This window comes from Periplaneta americana, chromosome 13, assembly GCF_040183065.1.
Source record: "Periplaneta americana isolate PAMFEO1 chromosome 13, P.americana_PAMFEO1_priV1, whole genome shotgun sequence".
NCBI classification, from domain to species: domain Eukaryota; kingdom Metazoa; phylum Arthropoda; class Insecta; order Blattodea; family Blattidae; genus Periplaneta; species Periplaneta americana.
The window spans coordinates 96,029,269-96,049,349 of NC_091129.1; the positions used below are offsets into that span (position 1 = coordinate 96,029,269).

The window sequence follows — 20,081 nt, forward strand, 5'->3', positions numbered from 1 at the left end:
CATCAGAACTTTTTCATGACATGGAACAAGGCCGTCCATAGGGGGGACGGCCACCACTCGAGTGGGCGGGCGGGAGCCAAGGGGGTTCAGCTCGATTTTTATATATATTTTTTAGGGAAAGGAGGACACAAAATATTCACAATACTTTCTTTTTACACGAAAAAAAGAATTTTGTTAAGATGCATATTACTGAAATAGTAATTAGATTTTAACTAAAGTAACCTACTTCTCAAAATGTTCTATAAATGTCATGTTTCAGCTAGGATACTGATTACGTCCTTTAGTATAGTCCGCGTCACCGTTTTTGACGTGTGAAATAAGTAATGGGAACGTTAAATGCGAGTGTTGTACATTTGTCGCAGTCAGTCTGACAACTGTGTTGCATAAATGGCTGATGTGACGTGTATAAGAAGTGGTACCATTCTCAGCTCCACTAGCAACATGCTCACAAACTGGGCACTATATATCAAGGAAGCACGCCAAGAACGCTGGCGCCAGCTGTACTGTACAAGAATTAACGAGGCTACACTACACTGACTTCGTTATACTGAATTTGCATATTAATTAATCTTAACTAGGTCTATATATAATGTATTAACACTAAAGTATGTTTGTATTTATTTTAAAAATTACATCTTATTTGTTTATTGATTGCAAGACTGATTATTAAATATGTTTATAAATTGAGATTTTTTATTTCTAATACCTAGGTAATACTTCAATTTCAGTAACGAACAAACTTATCAGACGCTGTAATAAATTCGATAGTATTTGGGTAAAGGGGAATGTCATAAAAATGATTTTTGAGATAAATGAAAATACACTTCGGACCCTTATTGCAAATAATTTTCTAAACAGATAAAACACATAAAATGCTACTTTTATTTTATTTTTTGCATACCAATTTATAACAGCCACCAGCGTGGCTCAGTCGGTTAAGGCGCTTGCCTGCCGGTCTCAAGTTACGCCCGGGCGCGGGTTCGATCCCCGCTTGGTCTGATTACCTGGTTGGGGTTTTTCCGAGGTTTTCCCCAACCGTAAGGTGAATGCCAGGCAATCCATGGCGAATCCTCGGCCTCATCTCGCCAAATACCATCTCGCTATCACCAATCTCATCGATGCTAAATAACTTAGTAGTTGATACAGCGTCGTTAAATAACCATAAAAAAGAAAAAACTTATAATATTTAACTTGTGTGTTTACCTGGGGATCAAAACTCCATTTGCACAAAAAATGACAACCCCCCTTTATCCGAAAACCATGTAATTATCCTTACGCTTTATGTATACTATATTTATTGTGAATTTCAGCATTCATTATTGGCGAGAGGTGAGGGCCCTGACAAATGTTTGCGGGGGAGCCCACAATTCTTATGGGCGGCCCTACGTGGCATGTGAGTTATGAATACCCCACATAAAATAGAAAAGTATCGTCAATTAGATTTAAATCACGAAGTTAACTGTGTTAACTACCTATTTACTCATCATACCACAGAAATTCACAAAAAGCTTGCTTACAGTTATTCGGATCGTAAATTAACGAAAAAATTACGTAGTAAACTGCAACCGAATGACTAACTTGCTAATGGTATATAAGATTTGTATAGTATTTAGTAGGAAACAAACAATTTAACTCCACGTTTCACATGGACTTTTATTTTTAACTTGCAAATAATTATTACTGGTACTGTTTGTTATTTTTGTCGAGGAAGGCCCACACTAGCCGATAGTAAAGTTGCAAGACCAGGACCTTCACGTCATGTAAGCCACCTGTATCTCAGGCTGATAAGATTGCAAATCGAGTTGGTGGGAGTTACCAGTCACCTACCGATCAGCCATATTGCATAGTGTTCGAGTGTGAATGTCAGTTGAAGTGTCATAGTTTGAAGAGCTTGAAAATAATCCCAAAATCGGAGTTGGCGAATAAAATCATAACAAAAATGTTTCAACAGAGGAGCCCTGGTTCAGCCATGTCTGCGAACCAAGGTAAGATTAACATAAAATGTGGACAGCATGAAACATTAGCGGCAGTAGTATACATTAAGTGGGCATTGTTATTTAACTGTGTGAAAGTCTGTTATCTTAATTTGAATGTAGTTTTGAAGTTTTTTTTATACTATTTGTCTACTCTAATGTTACAAAGCTATGGGTAGTGTGAGATACAAGCGACATGTTTTTCTGAGTATAACACTTGTCCTTTAAAATACATACATAAGAAGTGACAAGGGATTTGAGGAAATCCTAATGATTACCTGTAACGTCAACACAGGAATTACAATGAAGAAACAAGGATAAAAAATACAATTCGCTGTAAGATTAAAGTATGTATTAAACGGAATGAAACATAATAGCCAATCCTTCAAATAATAATAATAATAATAATAATAATAATAATAATAATATTTTATTGGGTTATTTTACGACGCTGTATCAACATCTAGGTTATTGAGCGTCTAAATGAAATGAAGGTGATAATGCTGGTGAAATGAGTCCGGGGTACAGCACCGAAAGTTACCCAGCATTTGCTCGTATTGGGTTGAGAGAGAACCCCGGGAAAAAACCTCAACCATGTAACTTGCCTCGACCGGGATTCGAACCCGGGCCACCTGGTTTCGCGGCCAGACGCGCTGACCGTTACTCCACAGATGTGGACAGTAATAATAATAATAATAATAATAATAATAATAATAATAATAATCTAACAGGGATTAAACCAGTTGGTTCGCTCCGGCTCCATGTATTATAGCTGCTGAAACCATATTGTTGGTGAACGTTTGTGATCTCGTTTTCCCTCTCTGGGTGATAATTTAATCTTCTTCAGGGCATTCTATCAGTAGGCCTACTCATTCTAATTACAACATGCTGATACTACTTCTTCTATTTTATCTCTTAAACAGAATATTTGTAGTTCATTTCGAATGTCTTCATTGTGTTTTTTTGTCTACTAACGTGTATCCTGCCACAAATCACGGATATCTCATTTCAGCAGCTTCAAATTTCTTTGTTGTTTGTTTATTCAGGTTTCATGTTTCTAAGCCATACAAAAGCGTAGGTACAGTTAATACCACAGTCTAGTATATACAGTCACGAAGCTTGAGTTTATGAGGGTACTAGGAACAATAGACTGTCCAGGTACTATTTCGCATTGTCTGTAATGAGGCGATAGTAGCGATCCTAGTGGTTAGCAATGATCTATGGATGCATATTTACTACATATTGAGCTTCGTGACTGTATATACTAGACTGCTTATACTTTGTAACATTTCAGCAGTGTTTCCTTTCTTACTTATATTGGCAATTTTCTTTTGAATGTACCACATAAACATTGTAAAGCTAATAATTTATTGTTTGTATCTTTTCCTCCATCACAATGTCCACAACTGTGGAGTAACGGTCAGCGTGGCTGGCCGCGAAACCAGGTGGCCCGGGTTCGAATCCCGGTCAGGGTTTTCCCTCAACCCAATACGAGCAAATGCTGGGTAACTTTCGGTGCTGGACCCCGGACTCATTTCACCGACATTATCATCTTCATTTCATTCAGACGCTAAATAACCTAGATTTTGATACAGCGTCGTAAAATAGCCCAATAAAATTTAAAAAATCCATTACAATCTGTGGAATACTCCTAAGTAATTACAATTTTTTACTCATAACATTCTGTCCTCTAACTCTACTTATATCAGTTGTATTTAATAATAACAATAATAATCATAATAATGATAAAATACGGTAATAATAATAATAATAATAATAATAATAATAATAATAATAATAATAATAATAATATTTCATAACAATATTAATAACAATTATTCATGGATTTCAAAAAGTCATATGACTCGGTTAAGAGAAAAGTTTTATATAATATTCTTATTGAATTTGGTATTCCCAAGAAACTAGTTTGATTAATTAAAATGTGTCCAGTGAAACGTACAGCAGTGTCCGTATAGGCCAGTTTCTGTTAGATGCTTTTCCAATTCACTGCAGGCTAAACTAAGGAGATACACTATCACCTTTACTTTTTAACTTTGCTCTAGAGTAAGCCATTAGGAAAATCCAGGCTAACAGAGAGGGTTTAGAATTGAACAGGTTGCATCAGCTGCTTGTTTTGCGGTTGATATGACTACGCTAGGGGAAAATCCACAAACTATTAGGGAAAACACGGGAATTTTACTTAAAGCAAGTAAAGAGATAGGTTTGGAAGTAAATCCTGAAAAGACAAAGCATATGGTTATGTCTCGTGACCAGAATATTGTACGAAATTGAAATATAAAAATTGGAAATTTATCCCTTGAAGAGGTGGAAAAATTCAAGTATCTTGGAGCAACAGTAACATAATTGATAATCAGGAGAAATTAAACGCAGAATATGAGAAATTTCTGTTATTATTCGGTTGAGAAGCTTTTATCATCCAGTCTGCTCTCAAAAAAGCTGAAAGTTAGAATTTATAAAACAGTTATATTACCGGTTGTTCTGTATGGTTGTGAAACTTGGACTCTCATCTTGAGAGAGGAACAGAGATTAAGGGTGTTTGAGAATAAGATTCTTAGGAAAATATTTGGGGCTAAGAGGTATGAAGTTACAGGAGAATGGAGAAAGTTACACAACGTAGAACTGCATGCATTTTATTCTTCACCTGACATAATTAGAAAGATTAAATCCAGACGTTTGAGATGGGCAGGGCATGTAGCACGTATGGGCGAATCCAGAAATGCATAAAGATCGTTAGTTTGGAGGCCGGGGGAGGGGAGGGGAATAAGGCCTTTTGGAGGACCGAGACGTAGATGGGAGGATAATTTAAAAATGGGTTTAAGGGAGGTGGGATATGATGGTAGGGACTAGATTAATCTTGCTCAGCATAGGGACCGATGGCGGGCTTATGTGAGGGCGGCAATGAACCTCCGGGGTCCTTAAAAGCTGTAAGTAGTAGTAATAATAATAATAATAATAATAATAATAATAATAATAATAATAATATAACAACAATCAACTGGTACACTTCAGTCTTTCTCTACCTGTTTTAATGATGGAGCCTCACTTTTCATCACATTAGAGTATACTTCATTGCGGTCCCCTGCCTTAAGGTATAGAGTAGAATGTAGAACATAGTAATATGAAATTTGTATCTATTTAAAAATAAAATGATGTAATTGTATTTTTATTTAACGCAAAATATTTAAGTTTTCACAGAATAATTTTTAAAAATTATTATTTCTGTAATTATTATTATTATTATTATTATTATTATTATTATTATTATTATTATTATTATTATTATTACTATAAGCGAACAACTTACATAGTAAACTCCGTTGGTCTGCGCGTGCGTCAAACTTAAAGAGTGACACAATATACTTCTCACCTCCTCTTTCCTCCTAATTGTCAGCCAATAACAGAAGAAGGCGTTACTTACGTAAACTTTCAACGTAAACTACCCCGAATTTGCTTATATAATTAGCCGTGGAGCGCGAACTCTCTCAGCAGTATCTCGGCATTGAAAGCAACTACAGATCTGTGCGACCACTCGTTCGATTTTTAATCGCGAGTTCTGCAATATTAAAATTGATCATGAACATTTATGATACACTTTGAGTGAACGATAGTGAAAAATTTGTTGTGAACTGGGGCTAATTTCAGAATGTCGCTTCATATGAAAAGAAAACATATTGCTTGTCCTTCATTAATTACTTCCGTTATCATAGACCCAAACTTTCCTCGATTTATAAACCAAAACAAAAATAAAACATTCTAAACAACACAACTGCAGTTTATTTCCAAAAACTGGTGACGTATTTTACGTCCTGGTGTAGCCCTCATACAGTGCAGATTTTTTTACGTGAATACATCTATGCGGAAGGATGGTTCAACAAAACTATAATGAAATATTCCGTTTAAGATGTAACAAAATCTTACTCTGACTTCAACGTGCCATAACTAGCAAACAGTAAGGGTAAGAATGATACAACCTATAGAAATATAATGATAAGTATCTAATGTGTGTTTATTGTAATTACAATAGTTCTGACATAAATACGTCTATACGGAACGGTCATTTAGTAAAACCAGCATAACTTCACGAAAATATGTTAAAGATAAAACTACATAACTATTCAGATCTAGACAAAAATGTGTTGCAAAGAGCCGAAATAACATTTTATTGCCTGCATTCATGTGCTGCTTGACTTCTAAATCACTTTTCATGCGACTCAGTTCATGGAGCTCTGCGGCTTTTTAGCCGCCCAGAATAACACGAGCTTAAGCAATGTTGTCTAGTTGTAATGTTAAGATTCAGTCGCTGTTAATTATGTCAGTTAAATATTACATGCTCCCAGACAAAATATTGTACCCACAAAGAAGATTAGACGTAGGAACTAAGTTGCGTGAAAAGCTTATAGTATCGCGCTATATTCCACTTCAAGTATGGAACCTAAATATGTATAGTACTAAAGATTTATCTGATGTTGTATATTTGATATTCTTTACATTTATGACCAGACCCACTTTTTTGTGCGACATGCTCTAAGGCAGCAGTCATCAGCATAGTGCACCCTCGGACTAGCGTCTCTTACTCGCGGATAAGACATTGCACTGGCGCACATCTGTGACTGCTGGCGGGTATGCTTCCTCCCTCTCCCTTCTGCACGACTGTGCATATTGCGATACACTTCTTATCCGTTACCCATTTCAACGAGTGCTGACGACCACTGCTCTAAGGCAAAGTAGGCGTCAGTTTCTGCAGTATAAAATCTGACGAAGATTTCTACATAATCAGCACATGCCAAGAGTTGAACAGACTTGGTGAATATTGTCTGTTCTCTCTACATTCTGGAATCTCTTACCAATTTGTCATGTGCCACATACATTGACAAGAAGGGCATCCCTCTACCTCAACATAGTATTATGCACGAATTCATCATTTAAGTTTTTTTAATTGGTTAAATCCCAAATCTCTCCGCAGTACATATGAAGAGAAGGCATATGTCACTATTGATAGTGATTCGTCCGACGGATGGGGACGTTAAGTCTGGCGGCCTCCTTGGTGCTATTCGACAGGAGTAGGCTACGTGCCGGCACTGGGTTTCCTCTTCTCCCTTCTTTACCTTCACCATCATCCTCACCCATTTCCTACAATACACTTAAACGAACACTTACACATACACTCACTTAGTACACGACATAACTCTTCACAGATACACATCATGTAGGCCTATAACGTGGTCCGCCGAAATGGTGTGCAACTTGAAAATGGGTCACGGTCCTACCATCTATTCGCAGTATGTGGAACCCGAATCACGTTAAGTGAAGTGAATAGGCATTACACACACAAATTTTACGACGCTTTATCAACTGCTGTGGTTATCTAAGGTCTGAGTGAGATGAAGGTGATAATGCTAGCGAAATGAGTCCATGATCCAGCGCCGAAGGTTACCCAGCATTTGCTCTTAATGTGTTGAGAGAAAAATCCGGAAAAACCCCAACCAGGTAACTTGTCCCAACCAGGATTTGATCAAATCCCGGGCCCACTCGTTTCACGGTCAGGGATGCTAACCGTTACACAACAGTGGTGGACCTTAAGTTTGTTTGAATTTTGACTTTACATTGTACTTTTCCCATAGTTATTCTTACAAAGGGGATTACATTGTACTTTTCCCAGAGTCGTTCTTACAAAGTGGATTACATTGTACTTTTCCCATAGTCATTCTTACAAAGCGGATCACATTGTACTTTTCCCATAGTCATTCTTACAAAGCGGATTACATTGTACTTTTCCCATAGCCATTCTTACAAAGCGGATTACATTGTACTTTTCCCATAGTCATTCTTACAAAGCGGATTACATTGTACTTTTCCCATAGTCATTCTTACAATTACAAAGCGGATCACATTGTACTTTTCCCATAGTCATTCTTAGAAAGCGGATTACATTGTACTTTTCCCATAACCTTTCTTACAAAGCTGATTACATTGTACTTTTCCCATAGTCATTCTTACAAAGCGGATTACATTGTACTTTTCCCATAGTCATTCTTACAAAGCGGATTACATTGTACTTTTCCCATAGTCATTCTTACAAAGCGGATTACATTGTATTTTTCCCATAGTCATTCTTACAAAGCGGATTACATTGTACTTTTCCCATAGTTATTCTTACAAAGCGTATTACATTGTACTTTTCCCATAGTTATTCTTACGAAGCGTATTAGATTGTACTTTTCCCATAGTTATTCTTACGAAGCGTATTAGATTGTACATTTCCCATACTCATTCTTACAAAGCGGATTACATTGTATTTTTCCCATAGTCATTTTTACAAAGCGGATTACATTGTATTTTTCCCATAGTCATTCTTACAAAGCAGATTACATTGTACTTTTCCCATAGTCATTCTCACAAAGCGGATTACATTGTACTTTTCCCATAGTCATTCTTACAAAGCAGATTACATTGTACTTTTCCCATAGTCATTCTTACAAAGCAGATTACATTGTACTTTTCCCATAGTCATTCTTACAAAACAGATTACATTGTACTTTTCCCATAGTCATTCTTACAAAGCGGATTACATTGTACTTTTTCCATAGTCATTCTTAGAAAGCGGATTACATTGTACTTTTCCCATAGTCATTCTTAGAAAGCGGATCACATTGTACTTTTCCCATAGTCATTCTTACAAAGCGGATTACATTGTACTTTTCCCATAGTCATTCTTACAAAGCGGATTATATTGTACTTTTCCCATAGTCATTCTTACAAAGCGGATCACATTCTACATTTCCCATAGTCATTCTTAGAAAGCGGATTACATTGTACTTTTCCCATAGTCATTCTTAGAAAGCGGATTACATTGTACTTTTCCCATAGTCATTCTTATAAAGCTGATTACATTGTACTTTTCCCACAGTCATTCTTACAAAGCGGATTAATATCTACGAATATGTCTAGATTTGATTACGTAATATCTTCACAGGATTGACGGCGGAACTGGTAGTTATCTTAATTTTATAAAAGCAGATGGGTGACCATTTGATGAAGTAAAACAAAATAAAATAAAGTGAATGAAAAGAATGGAATACACAAATGAAATGAACAGAATAAAATATGATGAAATTAAGTTCTAGACGAGATAATATTTGTACATTTCTGTAATCGTGTGAATTTCCTTGATGTATTATCTCTGCATTCAATGCGGTACAGTTTATAGGATTCCGTGTTAAAAGACACGTGTCTATATGCGACTCATTGTCAGTAGTGTTTTTTTCTGATATCGTCGAAATATGACGTGCGTAGAGATGCAATTGTAGCGGCGATATGGCAGTGAGTATGAGGTTTTAGGCCAAATTCCGAGAAAGAAAGAAATAATCTTTGTAAGATAACAATATATTGCGTTCATTCCTGTTTACACAATTTAACTCTTGTAAATAACTCTGTTATGATGATTTAGGCAAATGTGTATAGAACGTCAATTGCATTTTAAAACATAAAACACAGATAATTTGCGTATGTAGGGAACATCCTACGAAATAAAAAAAAATGTTGTCTATCTCAACTCAACATAAAAGGTAAAACTGTAGATAAAAAGAGGAGTGGTTCTCGTGCAGAAGCCTTGGCTGCGCAAAATAAGGCAAGGAACGGGCTTATATAGAGAGGAGCTATTCCAGATATCTTAAGATTGTGATATTTTAGCACTAGAAGAAAGAGAAATATATGTAACACACTAAATAAAAATATGCCGAAGATACCACACCTCAAGGAAAAAATACAACATACCAAACGATATATCTACAGCACTCAACAATACAAATGTTCTTCTACAAGCAATTCAATTCTTTAAAGAAATTTCCTTGTATAATACGATTTGATTGTAAAATTTTTACTGTTCATATACTCTGTTCATTACTTTTTGTTTATCTTTATTTTTCTTTTTTACCTCCAGATACATTGTAATATATTGTGTACTTTGTTTGTAATCTCCAGTGGTTGTCTTGTATTGTTCTGTATATGAATATGGTGGTCGCAAAAAGACCCAGCAGTTATGCGACCTAAAATAAATCTAAAAAAAAAATTAATAATGAATAAGACTCAGTGGATATGTTGTCATTCGTTATTGGTGGTAGTGCTATGCATCATGGGCTCTTCATTGGGCTCCTGATAATTCGTGGGACAGGGGATGAGGGACTGCGGTGAGGCCTAGACGGAAAGGAAAAGGGATCATGTAAACTGTCGAGAAGTGGGGATCTGTAGAGCGGGGAGCCTTAAGACAAGCACACCATTCCATCCCGGGTACCACAATGGGCCACCCAAATGGCCTGCGTGCGATGAAAGTACCAGTCCGCATCCTCGGCTAAAGGAGAACTAATAGGTAGAAAGATGAGACATAACATCAGCGCTGCGAATTGTGTAAAATCTGGATTGTACAAATTATAACAATTAATTTCTTTAGGTCGAAACAACAATAACATTTTCAGAAAAGTGAGAAATGCAGAAAATAAATTGGACAAATTATAACAATTTGTTTAGTCGAAACAATTTTCAGAAAAGTGAGAAATGTAGAATAAAAATTGGACAAATTATAACAATTAATTTGGTTAGTCAAAGTAACAATATTCAGAAAAGTGAGAAGTGTAGAATTTGAATTGGAAAAATTATAACAACTAATTTGTTTAGTCGAAACAATTTTCAGAAAAGTGAGAAATGTAGAATAAAAATTGGACAAATTATAAAATTAATTTGGTTAAAGTAACAGTATTCAGAAAAGTGAGAAATGTGCAATTTGAATTGAAAAAATTATAACAATTACTTTGTTTCGTCGAAACAACAATTTTCAGAAAAGTGATAAAAGAAACTATTTTAAAATCGTTTAAGGCAGTGGTCGTCAGCACTCGCTGAAATAGGTAGGGTGCATGGAGGGTAAGGAACTCTGCTCCGTCGTGCACAAGGGATAGAGAGACAGCATACCCGCCAGCAGCGACGATTGCACGCTAGGGCTGTGTCTTGTCCGCAGGTAAGAGACGCTAGCCCGAGCGTGCAGTGTTTTGATGACCGCTGGTTCAAGGGGTAAGGTACAGCTTACAGCACTAAAATTTTGGAAATATTCAACTTTTTTCCTCCATTAGGCCTACTGTTTCTTATACCATAATGAAAATTGGTATGTTTAAAACACTGTCCTTCTGCTATATGAAAAAAAAATTACGATTTAAAAAATTATTTACATTTTTTTTTTTTTTTTTTTTTTTCAAAATTCACTTCACTGTGCAGTGATGAAGCGTTTCCCACATAACTAAAAAAACTATCGAACATTCGGTGATGAAAGATTTTGTGTGTATTTATAGGGGAAAGTCGGGTAGTATCGGACATCGGGTAATATCGGACAGTGAGTTTCTTTCATCTACCACACGATGGTAGTACCTGTTTGACATGGTTACGTTTCTGTGATGTCGCATAGAGAAACGTCACCATGTCATTCAGGTGCTACCATATGGTGGTAGATGAAAGAAACGCACTGTCCGATATTACCCGATGTCCGATACTACCCGACTCTCCCCTACATGTCATATCTACAATATGATGCAAGATCACTCCTCTACCTTTAACTTAATAGGTTGTCTGATAAAAATAAATTCATTTTAAAAATGGTTAAATATCAGTATTTTCTTCTAATACAAAATAAAATACTATTTATTAAGGAATGTAGTTGAAAGAGCATTATCTTATAAATATGAGTTTAAGCAATAAAATAAAAGAGAGAGAATATGAAAAAGTTAACAAGTTTATTAGTTAGGCCTATGAGGGAAACGCTTCATCACTGCACAGTGAGCTGTCACCATTTTTATTTTTGAAAAAAAAAAAAAAATATATATATATATATAACTGTTTTAAATCATAAAAATATATTTTTTTTTTCATATAGCAGGACAGTGTTTTACACATACCAATTTTCATTATTGTACAAGACACAGTAATGGAGGAAAAAAAATGTTGAATATTTCCAAAAATGTTACTGCTGATAGCTGTACCTAATCCCTTAATATGTTAATCTTACCTACGTTTTTATATGGGTCAAAAATCAAAGTTGGGTTTAGAAAGCCCCGTAGAGGGAAGGAATTCAAGAAGCTGAGATTAAATTATGGTGAAACGAGGGTTGAGCGACTTCCGCCGATTTTGGAATAGACACCGACGCACTTGAACTGCCAACATAGAAAACAAAAAATCACACTCAATCGCTTTCACCTTCATCTTGACGGGATAATAAAAGCCTAAACTAACCTAACCTAACCTAACCTAAGTGCTTCGGTGTCTAGTCCAAAATCGGCGGAAGTCGCTCAACGCACGTTTAACCTAAATTATTTAGACCTCTGGCAGGGTGCTCTCTTCGGGACCGTAAAACAAATGAATCAACACGTGAAGGATTGAACGTTTTAAATATATTAGACAGAACAGAGGAGCACAGAACAAATTTGTATCTAATTTACGAAGAATGCAAGAAACCCTTATTCCATTTGAAGCCTACCAGTGCGTATAAGCCGCAAAGAAAGAGAAATATTGGAATACCACGAAATGTTGGTAGACGCTTTGAAATATGGAGGTGAAACGGATCGAAAAATCCAATTCATGATGGCTATGATGATGATGATGATGATGATGATGATGATATTTAATTTCTCTGAATTTACCGTACTTCTTGTAGATTGCATCTTCTAGTTGGTATTGCCAAAGATATGGCACGATCGCATATTCTGCTAAGCTAGTCTGATCATCCTGATACTTATCTTCTCTGACACATACTCAGCACTCTATACGCGATCACTATAAACCTCTCCACGTCAACATACAGAATCCAGGTGTCAAAATGATGACTCATACTGCGTCATATGTTTTAAGAGTTTCGTAACATTTCTGTTGATTTATCATGTTGTGAATAACATTCCCGTTTACAAGCCACCGGTGTAGTTCAGGCAGTAGCGCGTTTATCTACTGACCCAAGAATATGCTCGGGCGTAAGTTCAAACCCAGCTTGAGCCGATTATCTAGAAATTGCATAAAATTGGCGACAGAAATGCTTCGAATTTGTTTTGCTCATTGAATGAATTGTTTGCAGAGTATGATTACTAAAGCCCGGATGTTTAGAGATTTATAACAGTTAAAATAGGCAGGTAAAAAAGGCACAATAATCTTTGAAAAAGACATTATAAATTTTAAAAAGGCATAATATATTTTAGCAAACAATTTAAATTATATCAACATAACTCATATATTTACATCGTAAGTGACACATGTTGACTTATAAAAGACTTTTTTTTCTAATTAACTGTTTTTTCACAAACCTTACATAACAAAACTGTTCCATCGCATCGGTTGAAAACACATGACCACCAAATTCACTGAAGTTTACTTTGCAATGGTTTACTGAATTTAGGCATTCTAGCTAACCGATCTTATACCTTCTGTCACCCGAAAATAACTGCCTGTTCCTCCTACAACAATAAACACGTGTAGCACAAAATTGTACCAGTAAGATTTGAAAATATAAAGGCAAACAATTGGAAATGCTACGTGACAACTTTTGTGAGAACGAGCTTAACATTTAAAATTATAAAGCTGATTGTTGGTATCGTGAAGATATGACAATATTGTATTTGTAACTGTGGATTGTCCATTATTATTCATATTACACCAATAATATTAGAGCACGATTATTAGCAGATTAAGCACCGAAATAAATTACTTTTATTTACTATTGTTAATAAAGTTAGTCATTGTTTCAAATATTTAAATTTCATACACATTACATTACAATTAATCGGAAAATTGTAAATAAACAAGAAATATTGCTTTAAAATTATAAAAAAAGGCATTTATTTGTACGAAACACCTCAAGAAAGGCAATATAGGCGAAATAAAAATTGGCCCTATCAGTTTGATTATTCCAAATCACATTTATATCTACGCAAATAACGATTTACTCCCACCCAGTAAGAAAGACTTTTGCCAAACATCAGGGCTCTAGTGATTACAGATTAAAGACGGATACACTGTAACAGGTAACCTACAAGCAAAACTCAGCTCGGACTCCTCGCGGCACGCATACTATATTCCTCTTACTCCCCTGCAGTGGGCGTGAGAGCATGCTGAGAATGGGAGCATACGTCATCTGCGCGAGACAGTCACGCCCGCTGGTTTCTGCGCACTGAGTTTTCCTTGTTTGATACCTATACAGGCTATAGTTCCAGATTAAAACAATATTTTATACTGTTCCCGCCGAAATTTCAAACGGTGTGACCACCTCTACTTCGAGACGGGGCTACTGTATACGACGTTGAGAAATAAGTTGACAAAAACAAACTCAACTAAAGGAATACTATATGATCGCAAAATACAGAACTACACTAAAAATAATTATATCTATAATATTATAGGTCTGCCTAATTCCCTCATTTTTTTTCTTAAAAATTTGATATAGGCCCTAACGGACACAATGTCGCCACGTTCCATTAAATATTTCTTATTGGCCTCATTCCTAGAATTACTGGAATTCAATAGATTTAGTACTTTCCACAATGAAGAACGTGAAATTTAAGTTTATAATGTTTCGTATTTTGCGAGGATCCGGCAAAATATCGTCTAAACTGGGTTTAAAGCCTTCTTTGTAATATAAAGCAAGTAATGTCCGTCTTAAAGCTTCCTGATTAAATGTGTCCAATGTTGTAACAGGATAGTCGCGAATTCGTTTCTGGTAGGGCCTTTACTGTTTGAGAAACAGCGGCAGAAATGCGGCTTGGAACCCGGTAGATTGTACTATACTTACTGAGTCATGTTTCCCCACTCCCCACTTCCTCATACGTCACGGTTTCAGAGCTGGAGCTCAGACAGTCTTCATGTTTGCATTCTCTCAACATTTGAATCTCAAGGAACTTCCAAATTTCACGAATTTTCACGACTACTTTTTGAAAGTCCAATTTACTTCTATTATATTTTTTCGAGTTTACTTAGTCGATCTCGCTGTGCTTGACCGATCAAGACCTCAAGTGTCCGTATAGGTTCAGATCTCACGGAGTGGCCACCGGAAAGCAGTTTCCGAGACTTATTTTTCCTTACACATCTCATCGGCCTTGAGGATCCGACCGGTTTCATGAGGATATTTACCATAATAGGAGTCCTTTATCTATACGATGATATACAGTACCTGGCCACATTATTATAATCACTCACATTTTTACTATACTTTACATATTACTTCCTCATTTGAACTCTGGTTTCCTTTCTTAAGCAGAATTCACATTACATATTTAGTTTTTAAACAATATTAAGTAAAATTACAATTATAACAATGTTAATTCAAGAAATATTGATAAATAACCAACCACACCTCATTTTTACAGAAATTTCAGTATTTCGTACGACCTCCTTTGGCTTTAATTACGGGTTCAGTTCTCTTTGCATGCTTACAATACAGTTCTGAATTATTTCCTGGATCCTCTCATCGTGATTCCAAACATGTATCAGCCTTTCAATAAGTCGAACTCTGGTAGTAATAAATTCTTTTGTCATCTCTCTTTCTATGAGGCCCAGACATTCTCAATGGGATTCAAGTCCGGTGAGTTTCCTGGCCATGGCAAAAGTGGAATGTTTTTGGAAGCCAGAAACGTTTTGACTCTCCTAGCAGTATGGCAAGGTGCACCATCTTGCATAAAAATATATTTCTCCCCATTTGGGTACCATTCGTTCAGCTGAGGAATAAGCCTGTTTTCCAATACCTGGATATATTGATCTTGTTCCATTGTTCCCTGAACAATGTAGAGTCGTCCTGAACCTTTGCCTGATATCACAGACCATATCATGACTGATATTGGGTGTTTAACTGTGTTAACCAGGTATCCAGGAGCAAAATTTTCTCTCTTTCTTCGACGAACAAACATTGCTTTGTCCATCAAACACTGAAAGGTTGATTCATCGGAGAAGCAAACCTGAAAATTGTCAAAGAAACTAATAAAAACTCCTCTCCATTATAATTTTGCCTTTCAAATTTATATTAATTTCACCAATTTCTTACCATAACCAATTTAGTCCTAAACTGCTTACATCATTTTCTAAATTCTTTCATCTAATTAGAATTAATTTTCATCGTTTGTAGGAATCTTAAACTTCTTTTCAAGGTATCATTTTCTTCTTTTTATACAATATAACCCAAAAATTTAATTTTCCTAACTAATATTGTTCTCCTACTGCACTCCATCCCTATTTCCAATCTGGCTATTATATTTGAGGCATTCCAATAAGGATGCGTTTCAATTATGATTTCCTGATTTCATATTTTTGTGTACAGGATACGAATAAATATCTTTTATATTTAAACTGGAAACTTGTGTGTGAAGTCAGCAGTATAATGTCAAAATATAAATAATATAGTTGTATATGAATATTAAGAATGAAAAATATGGTTTCAGATGATATGTATGGTCAGAGAAAAATGATACCAACAATATACAATCCAAATGAAGCAATCCAGAGTCGAGAGATGCTCGCTATCAACGGATTCAGTAATGTGCCATCAGGAAGCAACAGAAGTTTACCGTAAGTTTGCAGTAACCATTTAAAACAATATCTGTAGAGCGTAATGGACAATATTCAACTTTGATATTTCCTATTTTGAGATATTGCCTATTTACTTATTTATTGCACTAAGGAATATGTCTCGTTTTGTTTTATCTATTTGTTACATTGAAAAATAGATGTCGCTAGTATCGTTGATCAGTTACCTAGTTCTTGCATTCAGGTGACAATATAATCTTTGAGACAAATCTAGTGAAAGTGGGAGAAGGTAATTTTTGTTACCGACAAGACTTCACTTTGTCATCATTATTATCTGATACGTATATATTGGCGATGTAGAGATACAATAATATAATATGCACTGAAAAGTAAAAAGTTATGGCAAAGAAAGTACATAACTGAAAACAATAGCTGAAACAATTCCACAGAGAATGTTAACAAATTTAATGTTCTAGAAGTTGTATTTTCTTATGCGAGAAATTTAAACAAAAGAGATAAACTTGAACTCTACACTGCGCGCATGCTTTTTTATACGGGGCATGCGAGTTTATGGTTGTAGGCCTAGCATATTACAGACTTACTTAGGATTATCTAGTTCAGAGCTGGGCAACTGGACGCTCCGTGGAGCAGATGGGAGTGGCGGTTGCTCACGAAATACTACTGCCAGCTCTTCATTGCAAAACAGCTGTGCAGAGGCGGATTACAAATAAAATTACAGATATCTAAAGCGCATGGATATAATAGGAATCATATTCACTCTCAAGAATGATAGACTTTACTTAAATTGGATTGAAATAAACATATTTCAAATAATTAGAACGTTTGTATTTGAGAACACAAACTTATAAAATCAGTATGTATAGAGTTTATTAATAGTACATAAGATAGGATCAAAAGCAAAGGGGTACAAGTGACATTTCTAAGAACATGAGTTAAGTGCATCCAGGGTAAGCTAAAGCATTTAAAATTTTAGCGGCAAAGGGATACATCTCTTAACCACACCACACACTAAAATTGAAATAAAAATTTCACGGAATTTACGAAATCTTAAGTACTTTCAATCATATTTTCTCACAAATAACTTAAGTACAGTTATACTTCTTTGCTTCTGACCTTCTCATGTGTGGTTGTTGTTTAGTCAACTGTCCGAAGACAGGCCTGAACCTCACAACTGACACCACTCATGGGGCAACTAAGCGAGGAGACAATGAGCTAGAGTAGCCAGTTCCTTTCCCTCTCCAGTGTATTAGGCCTAATTGCCGACTAGCAACATAATTACGCTAATCAGACTTCAGACTCGTACAAACAATTGTTCTTCCTCTGACACACATCATCAAGTGAGATGTAGCTTACTGCCTGATAATATAAATACATATTAGCCAGATCCTCTATATTATGACTATTATCGATAATTATTGTACTTATTTTTAGGAGGAGGGACAAGACTAACTGTAGTAACTATATCACTTTTGTTCATATAGTACAAAATTTTGTCCAATATTCCTTTGAGAAGATTAACTCCATATGTAGATGAAATTATTGGGGATCATCAGTGCGGTTTTAGGCGTATGTATGTATGTATGTATGTATGTATGTATGTATGTATGTATGTATGTATGTATGTATTATAGGAAAGTAAAACATTAATTTGTGTGTGCAATAACCTCTTCTTTATTTTATGCCTAGGGTGGTGCGGGAGCAGTATTGTATGTGTACCCCGACCACGCGCCTGGAGAAGCGACTCACGATGGCCGTAGTGGTCCTGATAGTGGTCGTCGTCATCTTGCTGGTGGGCATATCCATTCTCGCCGACCGTTTGACTGACGGAGACTTGAAGAATGTCGTGAAGACTCTCACGAGAAAATTATGACGAAGAAAACTGCCGTCGAGTGAAATGCAGTAAATTATTTTACGGAAAAGTATAACAAATTACGTAAGAAACTTTTTCACTCCACTGTCTTCATTAAGAGTGTTAAAATATTTACCGAACTTACGGGCATGTGGATCCTACCAAAATCAACAAAGACACTTGTTTGAGACCATCGACCACGAAATAAATTCCTTCCGATCTTTAAGAACTATATTTTTATCCCTGCAGGAAATGCCTAATAGTGTTATTCATATACAGTGTTTTTTTTTCTGGGTATTGCACATAGGGACTTAACTTTGCCATAAGTAACCTAGACATGAAAACAATTAAGAAATAATTATTTAATCAGTTGACTATGTTAAGAAATTAACAGGCTTTGACAATTTGTAAACACGTCCCAATGATTAAGTTACTTCGTCATTGTTTTTGTACAAAGGTTTCTTGCGGACATATTAAAACCCTACAGTATGTCCTATACCCAGAAAGACGCATAGTACAAGTCCTCAGTCTTTCGTACCAGAGAAGTATTCTTTAAAAATGACTGTGTGATAACTCTAGGAGGTCTTGACAGACGTTCTCATTTCATTATTATACTGTAATGCCAGGATATATTTGAAATTACTAGATTTCTGTTGAATATAAAGTTTAGATGGAAGTAGAAACACCATTTAATTGAAAAAGACAATGAATTATAAACAAAATAAAGAGTATCCCTTTAGTTTCTGAAGCCATAATTTCTCGCGTCAAATGTTTCATGTTAATAAAGTGTTATCAGATATCGTCTAGTCGATAGTGAACTATAGGAATCCAGGTTTATTTTAGCCCCTTATGAAGAAAGCTCGTATTTTTTAAATCTGATTATGTTCTTGTCAAAAAAACTAATGTAAATCACGTGACCAATAAAGAATAGAGGATTTAAAAATGGACAGTGAATGTTCGGAAACTTGAATTATGGTGCTGTTGTCGTAGCTACTATGGGGAGCTCACGAGATCAGCCCTGGTAGGAATGTGGAGTAATGCCAATCCTACACGCAGACAACAGCCAGCGTAATGCCACTCTTGCTCTCAGAAAACGACATAATGACACACTACTAACTACATTACAATAACTAACAGTTTAACCTTATACTGTTCTCCAACCAGGAGATCAACCGTGAAAGAAATGTGCTTACTATTGCCTCATCTATTGGAACGAAGTAGATAAATAATATTACCGTTATAACGCCAGTTTAAAAACCATGCGCTCTCCTGCATATGTTATTTCCTGTATGAAGAGATAAAAGACCAGGAGATTAACTGTGATCTAATTTTCTAACTAGGGTAGTATCAATATGTCTGTATCAATGTTATGGTTTGTGCTGTGAGAGCTGGCCAATAGAGATAAGAGTATCCACGTGTGTGACCTTATGACATCTTATGACATCAACATTCATTCATAGCATCACCCTCCTTCGTCTCATCCGGCAGAGACTTTCTCGTGGTTGGAGCACAGTACAACATACCGACACATAGTTGATATTTTCAGCCACAGTATAATTAAACATCATGTGGTGACTGAGGTGTCATTTTTTTAGTGTCATATGACTCTAACTCATAACAACTTATCTTATCTCTGGTCAGTTCTGTGCTCGATTCATCAATACCTCCCCACACCGCACCCAATT

The 20,081-nt window shown here is 35.8% G+C and overlaps 1 protein-coding gene across 1 annotated transcript; it reads left to right on the top strand.

The window, feature by feature from the left end:
• The first annotated feature begins 1,809 nt into the window (after nt 1–1,809).
• On the top strand, nt 1,810–19,343 carry LOC138712129 (uncharacterized). The gene is made up of 3 exons (XM_069843583.1): nt 1,810–1,985; nt 16,442–16,568; nt 18,234–19,343. Exons 1-3 carry the CDS (start codon nt 1,940–1,942, stop codon nt 18,415–18,417), a joined length of 357 nt encoding a protein of 118 aa, XP_069699684.1. The 5' UTR covers nt 1,810–1,939; the 3' UTR covers nt 18,418–19,343.
• Nucleotides 19,344–20,081: the final 738 nt, after the last annotated feature.

Bases quoted from the DNA above. Each gene is read 5' to 3' on its own strand.
- LOC138712129 (XM_069843583.1), top strand. From the start codon at position 1,940: ATGTTTCAACAGAGGAGCCCTGGTTCAGCCATGTCTGCGAACCAAG. The intron at 1,986-16,441 runs GTAAGATTAACA...ATATGGTTTCAG, and splicing joins AGCCATGTCTGCGAACCAAG to ATGATATGTATGGTCAGAGA. The intron at 16,569-18,233 runs GTAAGTTTGCAG...TTTTATGCCTAG, and splicing joins GGAAGCAACAGAAGTTTACC to GGTGGTGCGGGAGCAGTATT.